The 18658-nt window shown below is 42.5% G+C and overlaps 1 protein-coding gene across 1 annotated transcript in view; it reads right to left on the bottom strand.

The window, feature by feature from the left end:
* CAPN13 (calpain 13) overlaps nt 1–18232 on the bottom strand; it is a 56381-nt gene extending 38149 nt beyond the window's left edge. Inside the window, 5 exon segments of the mRNA XM_073791636.1 lie at nt 99–229; nt 1162–1339; nt 1436–1457; nt 5346–5424; nt 18016–18232. Coding sequence (XP_073647737.1) covers nt 99–229; nt 1162–1339; nt 1436–1457; nt 5346–5424; nt 18016–18213 — 608 coding nt within the window. The 5' untranslated portion in view covers nt 18214–18232.
* Between the last annotated feature and the right edge of the window lie 426 nt (nt 18233–18658).

Here is an 18658-nt window from a genome sequence, read left to right as displayed (position 1 = left end):
TCTTAGCGCCGGCTGGTGGGGAGCGTCAGCCGGGGCAAGTGGCTGGGCAGGCAGAGCCAGCATCCAGGCCCTGGGCAGAGGGACGGGCCCATCCTTACTTGGCGTAGGCTTTCTCCAGCAGGCTCGGCCAGAACTCTTGTTTGTTGCGAGGATTAACGAAGTACTCACTGTTCAGGACAGGTAGGCGATCGTCAATCACCACTTCCACCCACTGGCCACACTGCCAGAACTGGAGGAGAGAGAGAGGAATATACGCCTTAGTAGAGTTGGGGCAGGAGGGAGGTGCTGGCCCTCCGACCCAGGCCAAAAGATCACCACCTTTGCCACTTAACCACCACAGTGCAACAAGGAAGTCTATCCAGACCAAAATTCCAGCCCAGGTTGGTGCACGGGGGACCGGACTGTCACCTCCACTGACAGGTGAGTCACAGATCAAGTTAATCAAGGAAAATACAGCAGGGAGGAAGGAGTCTTGGGCTCCAGCTGGACTTTGTGGCTGACTCCTGCCTCACTTTGGCAAGTCCTTTGTGAGATTCAGGTGCACTGAAGACTCTCCAGGTACATCTCGTCTACAAAATGGCAGTAGGGGGAGCAGATGCTGAGTAGCAAAGGAGAATGGGAGATATAGAGTGTTGTGATGGCGAAGGAGAGCCTTTAGGGAGCTGAAGGCTTGAGAGAGGAGGCAGGATTCCAGCAGGTGGCGAGGCGCAGGGAAGGCATCCCAGATGCGACGGCGACAGTGTGGGCGGAAGCCTAGGGGCCGAACAGTGAGGTTGCTCGGGGACTGAGCAGTTACAGCCTCACCCTGGCCCTCCTCTCCTCACGTCCAGCTGTCTCTGCCAGCAGAGCAGCCGCCATGAAGCGGGCTGGCACTGTTGCTGCTAAGCGTGCAAATGAACCAGATGCTCCTCTCCAAAACAGAGTGGTTTAATCTTCAGCATTCAACTCTTAATGGTTCACCCGGGGGCATTGCCAAATGAGGATAATTCATAACAAAGCCAGCTTTTTGGAGTTGGTTTGCTGGTCTCTGGATCAGCAACAGGGCTTCTGGCTTCAGGCCTGAGTCTTGACAAGATTCAGGCAAGCCTCCGATAGTCGGGCTTGGAGTAAAGCTGGGTGGATGCAATCCATCATCTGCTCGGTGGTGACAGGGAGACTTGCCCACAGCCGGATGTCCCAGATGTTGGGCTTTTGCATACAGATGAGGATGCACTTTCGAAGCAGGGAGGGAGACCAAGACAGAGATGTCAGTGGAGACAAGACAAAGAAGATGTCCTCGCAGTCTTTAATGACAGTGCACTGGAGCTGGTGTTGCCCCAGCTGTGGATCTGCTTCCCGACTGCAGTAAGATGCACAGGAGGGTGAGGCTGGGAGCCAACAGGGATGCTATTACAGTGAGATCGTGAAACCTGTCCGAAGCATCAGGGAAGCTAACGCTAGCTCCTTGAAGGAGGATACTAGAAGGACAGACCCATCTGGATGTGGGGTTTAATTGGATAGCAAAGTGTAGTAGGTGGTATCCAGTCAGTGGAACCGTGCTCCAGTCCTGGTTTTGTTTTTTTGTCCTGAGCAATAGATATTGGATAAGACACTTAATTCTCTGTGATTCAGTTTCCTCATCTGTCAAATGGTGGTAAGAGTAAGAGCTACCTCCTACTGGGATGGGATCAGATGAGTGTGTGAAGGTGAGATCACAGGTTTGAAACTGTTTCTCGACAGCTTTTCGTTCAGCACTGAGGTTAGTGCCTGGCACACAGTAGGCCATAAAGAATGAGTGAGTCCTGGCTTGAACGAGATCCTCTTGTTGGTTCTACCCTCACTCATATCTTCCCACACCAGTAATGCTGACCAGACTTGTTCTCCCTCTACAAAGGGAACCTCAGATAAGATCATCGTTCCCAAAAAGGATGAAAATGGCCTGACTGGTGGTCAAGAATGAGGTCACCGATCTGTGTTTCCTGGTTCACTGCTCTGGGTGAGGAGGGCTGGCGCCTGGATAATGTCTGCGCCCTTCAAGAAGCTGGCTGGTGCCATTGAGCCAGTACCCAAGTGTCTGAGGGAAACCAGAAGTGTTTTGGGCAAAGCATCCAAGTTGCCCAGGCACTGGGCCCTTTCCAGAGAAGAGTGCCCAAGCTCAGAATGATGAGATGTACAGAGGTCAGCACTTGTAGCTATTTCTGGGGAACTGTGGGACTATCTTCACCACCCAGAAGGGCAAAGCATGTCCAGCCTGGGCCTCAGTTTGTCCTCAGTTTGTCACCCCACCAACACTTGCACCCCTGAGGTGAGCCCAGACACAGCTAAACACTGCACCCTCTGGCTAACTCCTCAGTATGACCCTTGGACCAGCAACATCAGCATCCTCTGGGAGCTTGTTAGAAGACCTAGCATGCAAATAATTGGACTTCAGGAAGAGAGAACAGGATAAAGGAGGACACCCAGAAAAAAATGGAGGGAAACAGCTGAGCAGAAAAAGGAGGCAGGTCTTCAGAACGAAAGTGCTCACTGAATTCCAGGCGAGATTAATCTTGCCTGGAATTCACGCATCTGGACATTTCTAGAGAAATTTCTGAACCAAGGAGAGAGATCACCTCATATAAACTTGCAATTTGAGAGAATATGTTGCATACAAGGTCAAGAGAATAGATTAGCATTGGATTTTTCTTCTGCAACATTGGGGAAGGTACAAGACAATGGAGAAATGTTTACAGATTCTTGAGGAAAAGGAATGTAATCCAAAAATCCTAAACCCAACCGAAATATTGTTCTTAAGTAAGAGCAAATGAAAAATACTCATGTAATCTGAGAAAACTATTCAAGGAACTACTCCTACCAAATGTGGATGAAATTGGAACAAAAATCTTAAGACGAAATGAAGGCTGAAAGAAACAATGGTGAGTAATGAGTTCTGAATATGCTTTGGACAAGAAATATACTGGTAACATAGTGAAAATGAAATTGATAGTGAAAGGATATAATAGGGAAATGTAAGTAACAGGAAGCTGGAGTAGCAAAGTGAATATCGGATAAAGAGGAATTCAAGTTCAGAAGCATTAAATACAGCAAAGAGGGATATTGTGTAAGCTTTATTGCAACAACCTGAGAGCAAGAACATAAATATTTGGGCACCAAAGAATATAGAAGGAAAAGTATAAAGCCAGAACATGAGGAACCCTCCAAACTATAACTTTGGGGAAGAACTTTAACTCACTTTTTTTAGAATATGACAAATCAAATAGACAAAAAATAAGCCAAGATAGAAGAGATAATTGCAGATTACACAATCTGCAAATCAGGGAGCTTGATTCCATATATCATGGATATATTATCATGGATAATATATACTCTTCTCATATGTCCATGAAGCATCTATAAAAACTGTTGTGGACCTGGCCATGAATAAAACTTTAATAATTTCCCCAAATGTGAGAGTTTATGATGATCAGAATACTCTGATAATCATCTAATAAGTCTAAAATTCTACAACCAAGAGATGATCCCCTATAAAACTAAATCAAAACTAAAAACATCATAAAAAAGCTAAAAACATATTAACTTAAAATTAATAAAAGACATTTGATATTAAAATTGATGGATACAGAAAAGATCTGAGAAGGAAAATTTTAGTCTTAAATCTTTTATCATGAATAAAAAAAGAAAGAATATTAAGTGTATAGTTTCAGAAAACAAAAAACCAATAAAATTGACCAGGAGAAAGTAAATGGGAATTAATAAAAATAAATTGAAATTAATTATATGGAAATCAAAACCCTAAAAGAAAAAGAATAGAAAGAACAATGAAAATTGAAAGTTGAGTCATTCAAAAACTAATACAGTAGATTGGTTGGATTAAGAAGAGCTGGATTAAGAAAAAAAGGAAAAATAAAAATGTAGTTTAGGGATTAATAAAGTTGACTTAATCACAAATTAGAAGAAATAAAATAAATTTTCAGAGAATTATATAAGCAACTTTGGTGCAATAAATTTGGAACTACAGAAGAAACAGTTGGTTCTCTTGGCAAAATATAAATTTCAAGAATTAACTCTAGAAGAAATAAGAGGCCCAAGCAGATCAACAGCTATTGAACACATCAGAAGAGTTTAAGAAATCATATTTAAAAAGGAGATAGAAGGGCTTCCCTGGTGGCGCAGTGGTTGGGTGTCCGCCTGCCGATGCGGGGGACACGGGTTCGTGTCCCGGTCTGGGAGGATCCCGCGTGCCACGGAGCGGCTGGGCCCGTGAGCCACGGCCGCTAGGCCTGTGTGTCCAGAGCCTGTGCTCTGCAACGGGAGAGGCCACAGCGGTGGGAGGCCCGCGTACCGCAAAAATAAATAAATAAATAAAAAGGAGATAGGTCCAGACGATTTAACTATTGCCTATTTTACTTTTAAAGAACAGATAATCAATGATTAACAGCCATTATACAAATTATTTCAGATCAAAGTAAATCTCAATAGGTTCATATTAAAACGCAAGCATAACTCCACAGTAAAAACAACGAACAATGGGAAGCCAATTCCACATGTGATACAGATGTAAAAATTCTAATAAAATTTTTAGCAAATTTAATCTAACAGTGGATTAAAAGAATGACAAACCAGGAAAGTATGTCACTAAAACCAAGAGACAGCAGGATTTTGCTCGTCACTCTTATTCAAAATTGCAACCTTCTAATTAATGCAACAAGGCAAAAGAGCAAAATAAGCTCTATAAATATTAAAAGAAGAGGCAAAATTATCTTTGTGGATAATATAACTAAAAAAAAATCCAGACACTACTAAAGAAAAAAATTAGAACTAATAAAAGAATTTGGTAAGGTGGCTAGATACAACTTAATATAAAACAAGGAATAGCTTTCCTCTTTTTAGCAACGTCTAGTTAGAAAAATCATTCATATTAGCTACAAACTTGTAAAATATCTGAGCATACATTTACCAAGATGGGTATAGCATGAATATCGAAACGTAACTATAACATTTTACTGAAGGGCATAAAACTAGTTCCAAATAAATGGAAAGATATACTGTCTTTTTGGAAAGGAATAACTACAGTAATAAAAGTTTGATTTTTCCAAATTAATACATAAATTTAATGCTGCTCTATTCTGCATCACAGTGTCTTTTCTTTTCTTTTTTTTTTTTCTTTCTATACGCGAGCCTCTCACCGTTGTGGCCTCTCCTGTTGCGGAGCACAGGCTCCGGACCCGCAGGCTCAGCGGCCATGGCTCAGGGGCCCAGCCGCTCGGGGTCTGGGTGGGCACTGCTCTTGACCCCCCCTACTCTGAGGCTGACTTTGGGCAGCCTGCGTCAATCCAGGGCTGGGAAGGAAGAGGTTGAGTTCTTACCTGCCTCCCCCTGTTGGATGTCGAAACTGCTCACACCTTCCAGGATGAAGTGAGGCTCTGATTTACCCTTCAATAAATCCTTAGAAAAGAGGGAGAAAAGCCATGAGCATCTTTCATTCCTCTATCTCCCAGTGTGCTACCCAAGACATCACTCTCTTTGTCTTTGAGGGGTAGAGGTTACTTCTTTAAACAGGTGTTTAAAATATGAGGTAGGAAAGCTGCCCTCATTCTTCAGGTTTTATTGCTAACAGCAAGGCAGATGTCAAAAGGGTGTATATGTAACTGACCAAACAGGCAATAAATGCATAAGCAATCTGTGCCAAGAGATAAGGACTCAGGATCCTTACATCAAATGATCAGCCATCCTGGTACCAACAGCACTGTTTCATTAGGAGTTTATAAACAACCAAAAAAGAAGAGGATGCATTTACTAGAGGAAACTTTTATAAGCATAACCACGCTTTCCTTGTGAAATGTCATCTCTCAGAAGTCACTGTAGACATTCTGAGCTCCAGGTTCAAGTCCGGCCATGTGCTGTACAGGACAGAGGATGTGCATTATTCAGGCCTTTGCCCACTCCCTGGCTAACACACAGACGGATTCTGGAAGACCCCAAGCAGCCTCTAGGTTCTCCTGCTACCAGGAGCCCACAGGATTATCCTGAGCATCCTCTCTGTGCATCTCTTCCTGGATTTCCATTGTGTGGAGTTGTATAATTTGGTAACTGTTTCTGTATCATTTCTTTTCACATTGACAAATAAGTCCCCAGAGAGCAGGGCGGCAAAGTAGATTCATCTACTCAACAGCCATGAACGTGTGGAGTCCTGTATCTTGTGAGACCTGTCAGCCCTTCGTATACTGCCGGCCAGTTTCCTGGTGGAGCCGCCAAGGGGAAAACAAAGGTGTGCGTGTCTGCAAACAAGTCAGCCAGCCCACCTCACCAGGCCTCCTCCCACCATCTTCTCTGCACATAACCAGCCCTCTCTGATGGCCAGGGCAGGGCACTCAGGCTCAGGCCCTTGCGATGGAGGCATCCAGCTGACCCTATGCCCTACCCTTGGCTGCTCAGAACCTGGGGTCTCTCCCAACACCAGCAGGAAGGGCAGCTCTCCACAGGGCCCTGGAGGGAGCAACTCTCCCAGTGTCAAAGCAACTTGGGGCACTTCAGTGGCTTTAGCTGTCCCCTCACCTTCTACTGGAAAAGGGAACTCAAGGTCTCAGTGGAGGCTAGCTGGAGATCCTCCACTCAGGGATTAAAGAAGAGGGTGGAGGCCATCAGGTTTTTGGATGGGGTAAAAAAGACAGTGTGGCTCAGCTTTCTAGACCCAGCACAGCTGCAGCTTCTTCGTCGTTTACCCCTGGTTTACCCCCATGATGGACAGAGGAGGGGTAGGTGTGCTGAGAGTGATTGAACCGAGCCTGGTGTGGAATCCTGCCTGCATTGTTCCCTGGGTGACCTTGAGCAACTTTCTTTACTTTGCTGAACCTCAGTTTCTTCATATGTAAAGTGGGAGTCAAATGAGAAAGCCATTGGTGCCCTGGCTGCTGTTACCAAACCCTCGCCGAGGACTAGATGCTTCATTCACAGTGGTCTCCCGACAGACTTGCAAAGCAGGAGTCTGCATTTTACAAAGGAGGAAGGATGTGAAATACTCAGTGTAGCATCAGACAAGGGACCTGTTCAATAAATATTGATTCCCTGTTTCTGTAATATTTGCAAAATTAAAAAGACCACACTCATGGATAAACCCAGCATCTCAAATGCATTCCTTATAAAACGAGAGAGAGCTGAATGGATACAAAAACAAGAACCATACATATGCTGTCTACAAGAGACCAACTTCAGACCTAGAGACACATACAGACTGAAAGTAAGGGGATGGAAAAAGATATTTCATGCAAATGGAAACCAAAAGAAAGCTGGAGTAGCAATTCTCATATCAGATAAAATAGACTTTAAAATAAGGACTATTAGAAGAGACAAAGAAGGACACTACATAATGATCAAGGGATCGATCCAAGAAGAAGATATAACAATTGTAAATATTTATGCACCCAACATAGGAGCACCTCAATACATAAGGCAAATACTAACAGCCATAAAAGGGGAAATCGACAGTAACACATTCATAGTAGGGGACTTTAACACCCCACTTTCACCAATGGACAGATCATCCAAAATGAAAATGAATAAGGAAACACAAGCTTTAAATGATACATTAAACAAGATGGACTTAATTGATATTTATAGGACACTCCACCCAAAAACAACAGAATACACATTTTTCTCAAGTGCTCATGGAACATTCTCTAGGATAGATCATATCTTGGGTCACAAATCAAGCCTTGGTAAATTTAAGAAAATTGAAATTGTATCAAGTATCTTTTCCAACCACAATGCCATGAGACTAGATATCAATTACAGAAAAAGATCTGTAAAAAATACAAACACATGTAAGCTAAACAATACACTACTTAATAACAAAGTGATCACTGAAGAAATTAAAGAGGAAATAAAAAAATACCTAGAAACAAATGACAATGGAGACACAACTACCCAAAACCTATGGGATGCAGCAAAAGCAGTTCTAAGAGGGAAGTTTATAGCAATACAAGCCCACCTTAAGAAGCAGGAAACAACTTGAATGAACAACCTAACCTTGCACCTAAAGCAATTAGAGAAAGAAGAACAAAAAAATCCCAAAGTTAGCTGAAGGAAAGAAATCATTAAAATCAGATCGGAAATAAATGAAAAAGAAATGAAGGAAACAATAGCAAAGATCAATAAAACTAAAAGGTGGTTCTTTGAGTAGATAAACAAAATAGATAAACCATTAGCCATACACATCAAGAAAAAAATGGAGAAGACTCAAATCAATAGAATTAGAAATGAAAAAGGAGAGGTAACAACTGACACTACAGAAATACAAAAGATCATGAGAGATTACTACAAGCAACTCTATGCCAATAAAATGGACAACCTGGAAGAAATGGACAAATTCTTAGAAATACACAACCTGCCAAGACTGAATCAGGAAGAAATAGAAAATATGAACAGACCAATCACAAGCAATGAAATTGAAACTGTGATTAAAAATCTTCCAATAAACAAAAGCCCAGGACCAGACGGCTTCACAGGCAAATTCTGTCAAACATTTAGAGAAGAGCTAACACCTATCCTTCTCAAACTCTTCCAAAATATAGCAGAGGGAGGGACACTCCCAAATTCCTTCTATGAGGCCACCATCACCTTGATACCAAAACCCGACAAGGATGTCACAAAGAAAGAAAACTACAGGCCAATATCACTGATGAACATAGATGCAAAAATCCTCAACAAAATACTAGCAAACAGAATCCAACAGCACATTAAAAGGATCATACACCATGATCAAGTGGGGTTCATTCCAGGAATGCAAGGATTCTTCAATATACGCAAATCAATCAACGTGATACACCATATTAACAAATTGAAGGAGAAAAACCATATGATCATCTCAATAGATGCAGAGAAAGCTTTCGACAAAATTCAACACCCATTTATGATAAAAATCCTCCAGAAAGTAGGCATAGAGGGAACTTTCCTCAACATAATAAAGGCCATATATGACAAACCCACAGCCAACACCATCCTCAATGGTGAAAAACTGAAAGCATTTCCACTAAGATCAGAAACAAGACAAGGTTACCCACTCTCACCACTCTTATTCAACATAGTTTTGGAAGTTTTAGCTCCAGCAATCAGAGAAGAAAAGGAAATAAAAGGAACCCAAATCGTAAAAGAAGAAGTAAAGCTGTCACTGTTTGCAGATGACATGATACTATACATAGAGAATCCTAAAGATGCTACCAGAAAACTACTAGAGCTAATCAATGAATTTGGTAAAGTAGCAGGATACAAAATTAATGCACAGAAATCTCTGGCATTCCTATACACTAATGATGAAAAATCTGAAAGTGAAATCAAGAAAACACTCCCATTTACCACTGCAACAAAAAGAATAAGATATCTAGGAATAAACCTACCTAAGGAGACAAAAGACCTGTATGCAGAAAATTATAAGACACTGATGAAAGAAATTAAAGATGATACAAATAGATGGAGAGATACACCATGTTCTTGGATAGGAAGGATCAACATTGTGAAAATGACTCTACTACCCAAAGCAATCTATAGATTCAATGCAATCCCTATCAAACTACCACTGGCATTTTTCACAGAACTAGAACAAAATATTTCGCAATTTGTATGGAAACATAGAAGACCCCGAATAGCCAAAGCAATCTTGAGAACGAAAAACGGAGCTGGAGGAATCAGGCTCCCAGACTTCAGACTATACTACAAAGCTACAGTAATAAAGACAGTATGGTACTGGCACAAAAACAGATATATAGATCAATGGAACAGGATAGAAAGCCCAGAGATAAACCCACACACATATGGTCACCTTATGTCTGATAAAGGAGGCAGGAATGTACAGTGGAGAAAGGACAGCCTCTTCAATAAGTGGTGCTGGGAAAACTGGACAGGTACATGTAAAAGTATGAGATTAGATCACTCCCTAACACCATACACAAAAATAAGCTCAAAATGGATTAAAGACCTAAATGTAAGGCCAGAAACTAGCAAACTCTTAGAGGAAAACATAGGCAGAACACTCTATGACATAAATCACAGCAAGATCCTTTTTGACCCACCTCCTAGTGAAATGGAAATAAAAACAAAAATAAACAAATGGGACCTAATGAAACTTCAAAGCTTTTGCACAGCAAAGGAAACCATAAACAAGACCAAAAGACAACCCTCAGAATGGGAGAAAATATTTGCAAATGAAGCAACTGACAAAGGATTAATCTCCAAAATTTACAAGCAGCTCATGCAGCTCAATAACAAAAAAACAAACAACTCAATCCAGAAATGGGCAGAAGACCTAAATAGACATTTCTCCAAAGAATATATACAGACTGCCAACAAACACATGAAAGAATGCTCAACATCATTAATCATTAGAGAAATGCAAATCAAAACTACAATGAGATATCATCTCACACCAGTCAGAATGGCCATCATCAAAAAATCTAGAAACAATAAATGCTGGAGAGGGTGTGGAGAAAAGGGAACACTCTTGCACTGCTGGTGGGAATGTGAATTGGTCCAGCCACTATGGAGAACAGTATGGAGTTTCCTTAAAAAACTACAAATAGAACTACCGTATGACCCAGCAACCCCACTAGTGGGCATACACCCTGAGAAAACCATAATTCAAAAAGAGTCATGTACCAAAATGTTCATTGCAGCTCTATTTACAATAGCCCGGAGGTGGAAACAACCTAAGTGCCCATCATCGGATGAATGGCTAAAGAAGATGTGGCACGTATATACTATGGAATATTACTCAGCCATAAAAAGAAACGAAATTGAGCTATTTGTAATGAGGTGGATAGACCTAGAGTCTGTCATACAGAGTGAAGTAAGTCAGAAAGACAAATACCATATGCTAACACATATATATGGAATTTAAGAAAAAAAAATGTCATGAAGAACCTAGGGGTAAGACAGAAATAAAGACACAGACCTACTGGAGAACGGACTTGAGGATATGGGGAGGGGAAAGGGTGAGCTGTGACAAAGCATGAGAGAGGCATGGACATATATACACTACCAAACGTAAGGTAGATAGCTAGTGGGAAGCAGCTGCATAGCACAGGGATATCAGCTGGGTGCTTTGTGACCACCTGGAGGGGTGGGAGGGAGGGAGACGCAAGAGGGAAGAGATATGGGAACATATGTATATGTATAACTGATTCACTTTGTTTTAAAGCAGAAACTAACACACCATTGTAAAGCAATTATACCCCAATAAAGATGTTAAAAAAAAAAAACCGAAAGAGAATAAAAACGTGGATTACACAGTCAACTCTTAGATATTAGAAAGACCAAAAGAGCCTCACAAACATAGGCGGAAAGAAATGATAAACAGAACAACTGGTGAATTACAAAATAGAAACACAGCAAGATCAGTAACGCAAATATTGAATACATTGTATTTGGGGAGAAGGTTTACTTAGACCCAACCTTTGGCTAATATGCTAGAGAAACCCAAATAAAATTAGAAATAGAAAGGAGGTTTTAGCAGTATAAACACATGATGTAAAATTCTATACTAATCAGTTTAAGCATACTGATGATTTTCTGACAAGAATTAACATGGCCAAAATGATCCAAGTTGGTAAATAACCTGAAAATCAATAACCTTGAAACAGTATTTTTAAATGATCAAAGAATATCTCCCTATTATCTCTGTCAAGGCTTCTAAGCTCAAAATTTTCTTGCTGAATTCTCTCAAACTTTTAGAAAATAATTCCTGTGTCGCTTACAGTTTGTGTTTAAAAAAAGAAAGAATCCTGCAACCGGTTATTTTAAGAAGTCAGCACAGCCTGGATGCCCAACCTGAGAGAGAGAAACACACACACACACACACACACACACACACACACACACACACACACATCACATCACAGACTGATTGCATTTACGGAAATATACTGAAATAAATACCCGGCAAATGAATCAACAATAAATTATACAACTAACCCACTACCATTAAGTAGGGTTTGCCATAGAAATGCAGGATGCCAGGATGGTTTCCTATCAGGATATCTAATGGTATAAAATACCATTTACATGGGCCAAAGGAGAAACAATTGCAATCTTTCCAATAAATGCCTTGAAGGCATTTGATAAATGCACAACTTTCTCTGATTTACCAAAATAACAAAATCGAAAATGAAAAAACCCAAAATTTTTGTTAATTAGGAATAGAAAGATACTTTATGAAAATTAAAAGATAATTATTTCAAATCAAAAATCAATTGTCAACATCAAATTTATGGGCAAACACTAGAATTGTGTGCATAAAAGTTAGGTACCAAACTAGCATTTTTTTATCTCCTGTCCTGAGCTGCCTGTTCCTTCCTCACTCTGGGCTTTAGAGGGGTCCTGGGTGATCCAAAAAGAGCAAAGGTAGGAGGAGACAGAAATTATACCCAGAAGCATTTCAGCCTGCTGGGCTGACTTTCTGAGACCAGGCCCAAAGAGAAAATAGATCAAGATGGTTGGTAGATAAAAATCCCCTGGCTCTGGGCAGGTCCCCTGTCACTAGGTGGGCTGGGCACACCAGGGCAGTTAGAGAATGTGGTAAGACTGGCGATGGGCAGTCTGTACCCCAAGTGTGATTCAGAATCACGCAGGAGCTTTGCAGACATGGAGACTGCTGGAGGCCGCCCCCCATGACCTGGATTTAGTAGGTCAGATGGAGGTAGAGTTCAGGATCCACACAGCTCCTCAGGTGATTCTGAGGCCCAGCCAGGGCAAGGAGCAGGTTCAGAGAGGTTGAGTGATTTATCCTAGGTCCCACAGGAATCAGGCTGTGCACCAGGCACTCCGCTCCCATAATGCCTTCCCCATGGACCACACTGGCAGGCAGGGTCTTCAGTGTTTTCTGACTCTGTGAGATGGACTGGCCCTTTGAGGTCTCTGCAACATCATTTGTACAGAAGGAAGCTGTGATAGTTCATTTTCTGTGCCAATTTGACTGGCTCATGGGGTACCCAGATTTTTGGCTACACACTATTTCTAAGGAGTGTTAGCATTTGAATCAGTGGACTCAGTAAACAAGATTGCCCTCCCCAATATGGATGGACATCATCCAATGTATTGAGGGCTTGAACAGAACAAAACGTAGAGGAAGGGAGAATTCACCCCTTCTCAGCCTGACTGCTGAGCTGGGACATTGGTCTTCTCCTGTCCTGGGACTGGGAATTACATCATCAGCCCCCCTGGTCCTCAGGCCTTCCCACTTGGACTAAACTACGCCATCAGCTTCCCTGGGTCTCCAGCTTGCAGATAGGAGATCTTGGGACGCCTCAGCCTCCATAATTATGTGTGCCAATTCCTCATAATAAATAAATCAATAGGATATATCTATATAGCTCCTGTTGGTTATGTCCTGTAGGAGATCTCGACCTCTCCCCTCTCCTCCTCCCTCTTCCCCTCTGCATCCACACCCATAACCCATACCTGAAGTGGTACCAAACAAGGCACTCCCCTGCAGTTGTCTCTGGAGGTGTCCCTTCCAACATGGCATCACTTCCTATGTTTTGGACAGCGATTCCTGTGTTCTTGTCAAAGGCTCCTCATGCCCTCCCCGAGATGGTGTGCTGCTCTTGGATGAGGAAACACCCGGTTTAGCGTGTTGGTCTTCAGACACAGGCCCTTTCAGCCGGTGGCCACAATTCAGGCTGCGCCAGGTGGCAGCGTCACTCCCTTTTCTATTTTTGCTAGAGAACTTTGCTTTACTGGAATCAGAGTTCTTTGGCTCCGTGGCAACTGGCTGTTGGCATGCTCTCCTTCTGTCGCCTTCTGCTACCTGTTGCCTTCACAGCCTACATTCAGAGCGCCACTTTGTTAACCCCTTCCTTTCCGGAATAACTCATGCTGAAACCAAGGTGAATCATTTATAGTAAATGATCCTTTCGGAAACTCTGCTCCGGCTACTTGGAAGATGAACGTCGGTGTCTGGGTAGGCAACACTTCATTCTGGGATGGCCACAGGCCAAAATCCACAGTGGGGCTGGGTGCTGAGTCCTGAACATGTTTTGGGCCCCCAGCCCATTCTTCAGTTGAGAAATGAACATGTTTTTCACTAAAGAATGGGGACAAAGATGAAATTTCAATTCCTCAGTCTGACGCAGTGGCAACTCTGCTGTGAAGATCTACGTCTACAATTCTGTGTCTTCCAATATGGTAGCCACAAGCCATATTGGCGACTTACATTTAAATAAAATAAAATAAAATTAAATTAAATCAAATCTGCAATACCTCAGTCACACTAGCCCATTTCAATTGTTCAATACCAACATGTGACTAGTGGCTACTGTATTGGCAGAAAGGACATTTCCATCATTGCAGAAAGTTCTATTGGACAGTGCTGATCTACTGAATGAGGATAATAATATTATCTATCTCATAGGCCTGTTATGGTAATTAAATGAAATGTTGTATGTAAAGTGCTTAGATTAATACCTAGCATAGGTACATGCTTGAGAAATGGAATTTGTTATTATTCATGAAATAAAATTTTTAGAAGAAAGTGACTCTAAGTCCCAAATTCAGTTCGGGGAAATATCACGTAGGGTCTCCAGGTATAAGTGTAATTCTCAGCATTGTCTCTTGCTGAGGCTGGTGTTGCAGGAAACATTGAGGAGGATGAGGAGTTGGATCCTTTCAGTGCCATTTGCTCCAGGCACAGTCACAGGCATTTACAGAACCTGACTGCCTGCTGGTGGGGGGAGGGGAGGGTGTGGGGAGTGGGTTACCAACTCCTCAAACCCAGAGAAGCTGAAGGAGGCAACAGAAGGAGCTTCTACAGCAGCAAAATGGATTAGGGTTAATTGTTAGAGAGAGGGAAGACAAGAAGAAGGAAGAGGTAGGCGAAAGGAGAGAGAGAGAGAACATGAACTATGGGATGCGAAGCAACTTTTCTTCTTCATGAGGTGTAGAAAGCTGAGCCTAGTTTCATGCCCCTGACTCTTGCACTGTTGTTGAACCTGCCTAGCCTAGATGAGTACGCGAGGTAGAATGATACCTATGATGGTTTAAGAGTTGCCTAGAGTATGAAGCTTTCCCATTACCTAGAAAAGCCTAGAAGGCAGACATGGCCTAAGGAGCCTTGCTGCCACCTCAGCCATTATATAACTGAAGTTTAGGGGATGCCAGTCAGGCCTCTGGTTAGGCACTGAGCAAGCTTTGGATTGGGAGGCAACCTTCTAACAGTGATAGGCAAGAAAATGTGAGAAGAAAGGCACTACGCACGCTCCCTGCCAGGCTACCCTGGCCTCCCCAAATGGTTTCCTCTGACCCACATTTCTCCTTAAAAGTGTTTGCTGAAAATGGCTGAAGACTGAAGCTGAGATGACTGGACAGTGAAAGCCCAAGAAATCCCAGAGGATGGTCCCTGTGGCTGCTACTCTATGCCGTCCCTCCCAAATCAGTCATAGTAACAATAGCTAGTGTTTAGTAAGTGCTTACAATGTGCTAGACAATGTTCTAAGTATTGTCTTCATTCATTCCTTAAAATAATCTTGTTAGGTACTGGTACCATTTTTATCCTCATTCTTTTCACCTATAAAAATGGAAAGGAGGGCAGAAGATAGACAGGGATTGATTCCATTACCCAGACAAAGTAGAAGATTCTATCGGTGCACAAGGTATTATGAGCAGCAAACAGGAGCCTAAAATACATCACGAGCTTATGATGAAGCCTTACAGGAGGCGATACAGTTGTGGTGTTAGGAATATGTCTCAGAGCCAGACTCCAGGGCTCAAATCCCAGCTCTAACACTTTAGACAGGTCACTTAATTCTCTGTTTCTGTTTCTCAACTGTAAAATGGGGCTAATAATAGTACCTCCTCATAGAGTTATTATGAGGATTCAGTGAGTCAAGTAAAGCCAGGCCTGCCATGTGGTCAGCACTATCTAAGTGTTGGCCATTACAGGTAGGATTGCTCCATGCTGGCTGGAGCCTCTCCTTCAAGGCTCTTTTCAGTCACAGCTGTGAGCTGTGGCAGTTGAGGACGTCACCATGTTTAAGGGGTGAGTACATCAGCTTTCTCCTCCACCATCTTACTTGGAAAACAGGTCAACTCAAGAATCCTCTATTATACATGTAGCGCTTGAAACCCATTTCAGGTGCCTGTGGACAGAATCATTCATTCACTCACTTATTCATTCACCCAAGTCCTAACAGAATCCTGTGGGGCACACAATCCTATGTGAGGAATAGTACCGTATGTGGAGTCAGAAATTTTAGTTTAAATCCTGGCTCTTTCCCTCACTCACTGTGTCACATTGTGCAAGTCACATCACCTGTCTGAACCTATTCTCTCATAAAACTGGGAAAGAACATGAGACAAAGTAAGAGAAGACACATGGAAAGCTCTGGAAAATACTATACAAGCATAAGTGCTGACAGTTGTGATAAGGGATACAAAGAGATATGACATATCCACATATACATTATACAAGAAATATTGGAATGAAAAATGACCCCCTGGTAGAGCCTTTGGATGGGTAAAAGAAGAACGGGAGTAAAGAGTATCTGGCCCCTGGCTGCCTCTGTTTTGGGTTCCTGGAATGATTCTGTGTGAGTCATTTCATTTCTGTTTGCCTCAGTTTCTCCTGGACCTCAAAAGACATCACAGTTTGAGATGTTGCTGGAATTAGATAATAAAAAACTCTCAACGCTTTCTAAATAAAAATGTTATAAATTCTTTAACACTATAAATATGGTCTCACATCTATTGCTCAGTACCTTGTGAAAAAAAAAAAAAAATTCTAAAAGAACCTCATCTGAAAATAACAAAGGGAGAAAAATATAATCCTTCCAAGCTCTAAATAGAGTTCTCTGCTCAGCTCTCCTTAGAAGTGAAGTCCACAAGTAGGGAGTCATTGTTGGGGACTTACTGTCTCTGGATGGTAAGATGGATTCTAGAAGCTTGAAGCACCCCCATCTTAACGAAGTAGCATCCTAAGCCCCACCTGATCCCCACTCACCCTCCCCTTCCCCAAAGCTACAAATTGGTCCTGAGTTAGGACAGGAGTTGTTACCTCTAGAGTTTCCGTCTTGTTCTCTGTCATCAGAAAATACCTATTCTGTATAACCTAACCTGGCTTTATTGAGTGTGTTGCACAGAGTGCTTGGCATTTCAGTCGCATTCAGTAATGCTTGCTGAAATCATAATCATCAGCTTACTAGACATTAGATTCTCTCCTCTTATTCTAGGTTCTGCTGGCTGCTTTTGGAAGCATGAACAGGAGGTTTGAGCATCAGGGCCCTCAAAGTGGCCCTTAGCCAGGTCCTTTGCGTCAATGAAAATGATATTATGAGAATGTCCAGTGGGCTGAGAAATTTCCCTTGGAGCTTTAGGCCCTGAAACTGAGATAGTTCTAGAAAAAACCAACAGGGCTCACCTGGCTTCAAGGTGGAGTTAGTGGTCGTCGACTGGGGTGGGGGAGTCGGGGGGTTTGAACATTGCCGTGAAATACCTCCCTAATTTTACAGCTGATGTTCACAACTCTTTCATAGGTGATCAGCCTTTACAAGATTGAAAATACAAATATACACGACAGAGGCAAGGCAACTGCTGAAATTCATCCTATTATATAAGTGACTGACATGTTATCTTCCCTTTGAGTAAATTCTAATAAGGAAAGAAAAAAGATAAAGACAGTGATACCTGACAGATTAAAGAATGATGAAGACTGACAGAGGGGCTCATTTACGGAGATTGAAGAGACCCCACAGCTACTACTACAAGCCTCCTACCCATGCATTCCCATTTTTCATGTGGGAATCCTGAGGCATGTAACCTAGTGACATGCTGTCTTAGAACTGGGGTCCTGCTTCCTGGTACAGGGTCATTCCATCCCACTGTGGATACAACTCTGTAGCTGAGGGACCAGATGAACTTCAGTCTCCTTCCAGTTTGAGTTGCGCCAGCCCTGAAAACCAGGTCTCAGGCCCCTCATTTCACGGGGAGGCACCATGGGAGGCAGCATGTCAGAGGGTCCAGGAGCTGGGCGCGTCCCTGGAGAGGAGGTTCACTTACCTTTGGCCGCATCCAGCTTAGGCTGGAGAGGTTTTTTCCCTTGAGCAGCTGTAGACCTATGGAGTAAGTCTCAGCAGGGAATGTCTCATCCTCACACAGCAGGCCTCTGTTTAGGCAATAATCCCGCAAGGAGTAAAAGTCCTGTTGCCTGAACTTGATGATGGGGGTCTTGGCTAGAAGCTTCTGGTTGTGCGCCATGACTCTTCTTGGAAGAGGTATAAGGTCTTTCCCTTTCAGTGAGAAAAAAGATATTTTTAGGGGTAAGCCGTCAAGTCCTTTGCATCATTAGATGCGAACCCTTGAAAGGCACTCAGATGTCCCCCACTTTTACAAGTGAGGGGACTGAGACCCAGATCAGTGCTATCCCTGGTGACACAGCCAGTTGGTAGGTGAGCCTGGACTACAATCCCAGCATCCTTCCTTCTAGTTCAGTTTTCAGGCTGCTGTGCTGAACAGCTTCTCAGGATGCTCTTACGTGCGTGAGAGACTATTCATACATGAATGAACATTTATTGAGGGCTGACTTTACACCAAGCACTTTTCTGAATGCCGGCAATCCAAAGATAAATATGACACGATCTTTATCCCCTGGGGGCTCATTATCAAGTGGGAAAAATAGATTAGACATTTCAACAACAAGCTC

Source organism: Tursiops truncatus, chromosome 14 (assembly GCF_011762595.2).
Source record: "Tursiops truncatus isolate mTurTru1 chromosome 14, mTurTru1.mat.Y, whole genome shotgun sequence".
Taxonomy (NCBI): Eukaryota; Metazoa; Chordata; class Mammalia; order Artiodactyla; family Delphinidae; genus Tursiops; species Tursiops truncatus.
The sequence above is the reverse complement of the archived record's forward strand: the minus strand, read 5'-3'. Positions and strand labels throughout refer to the sequence as shown.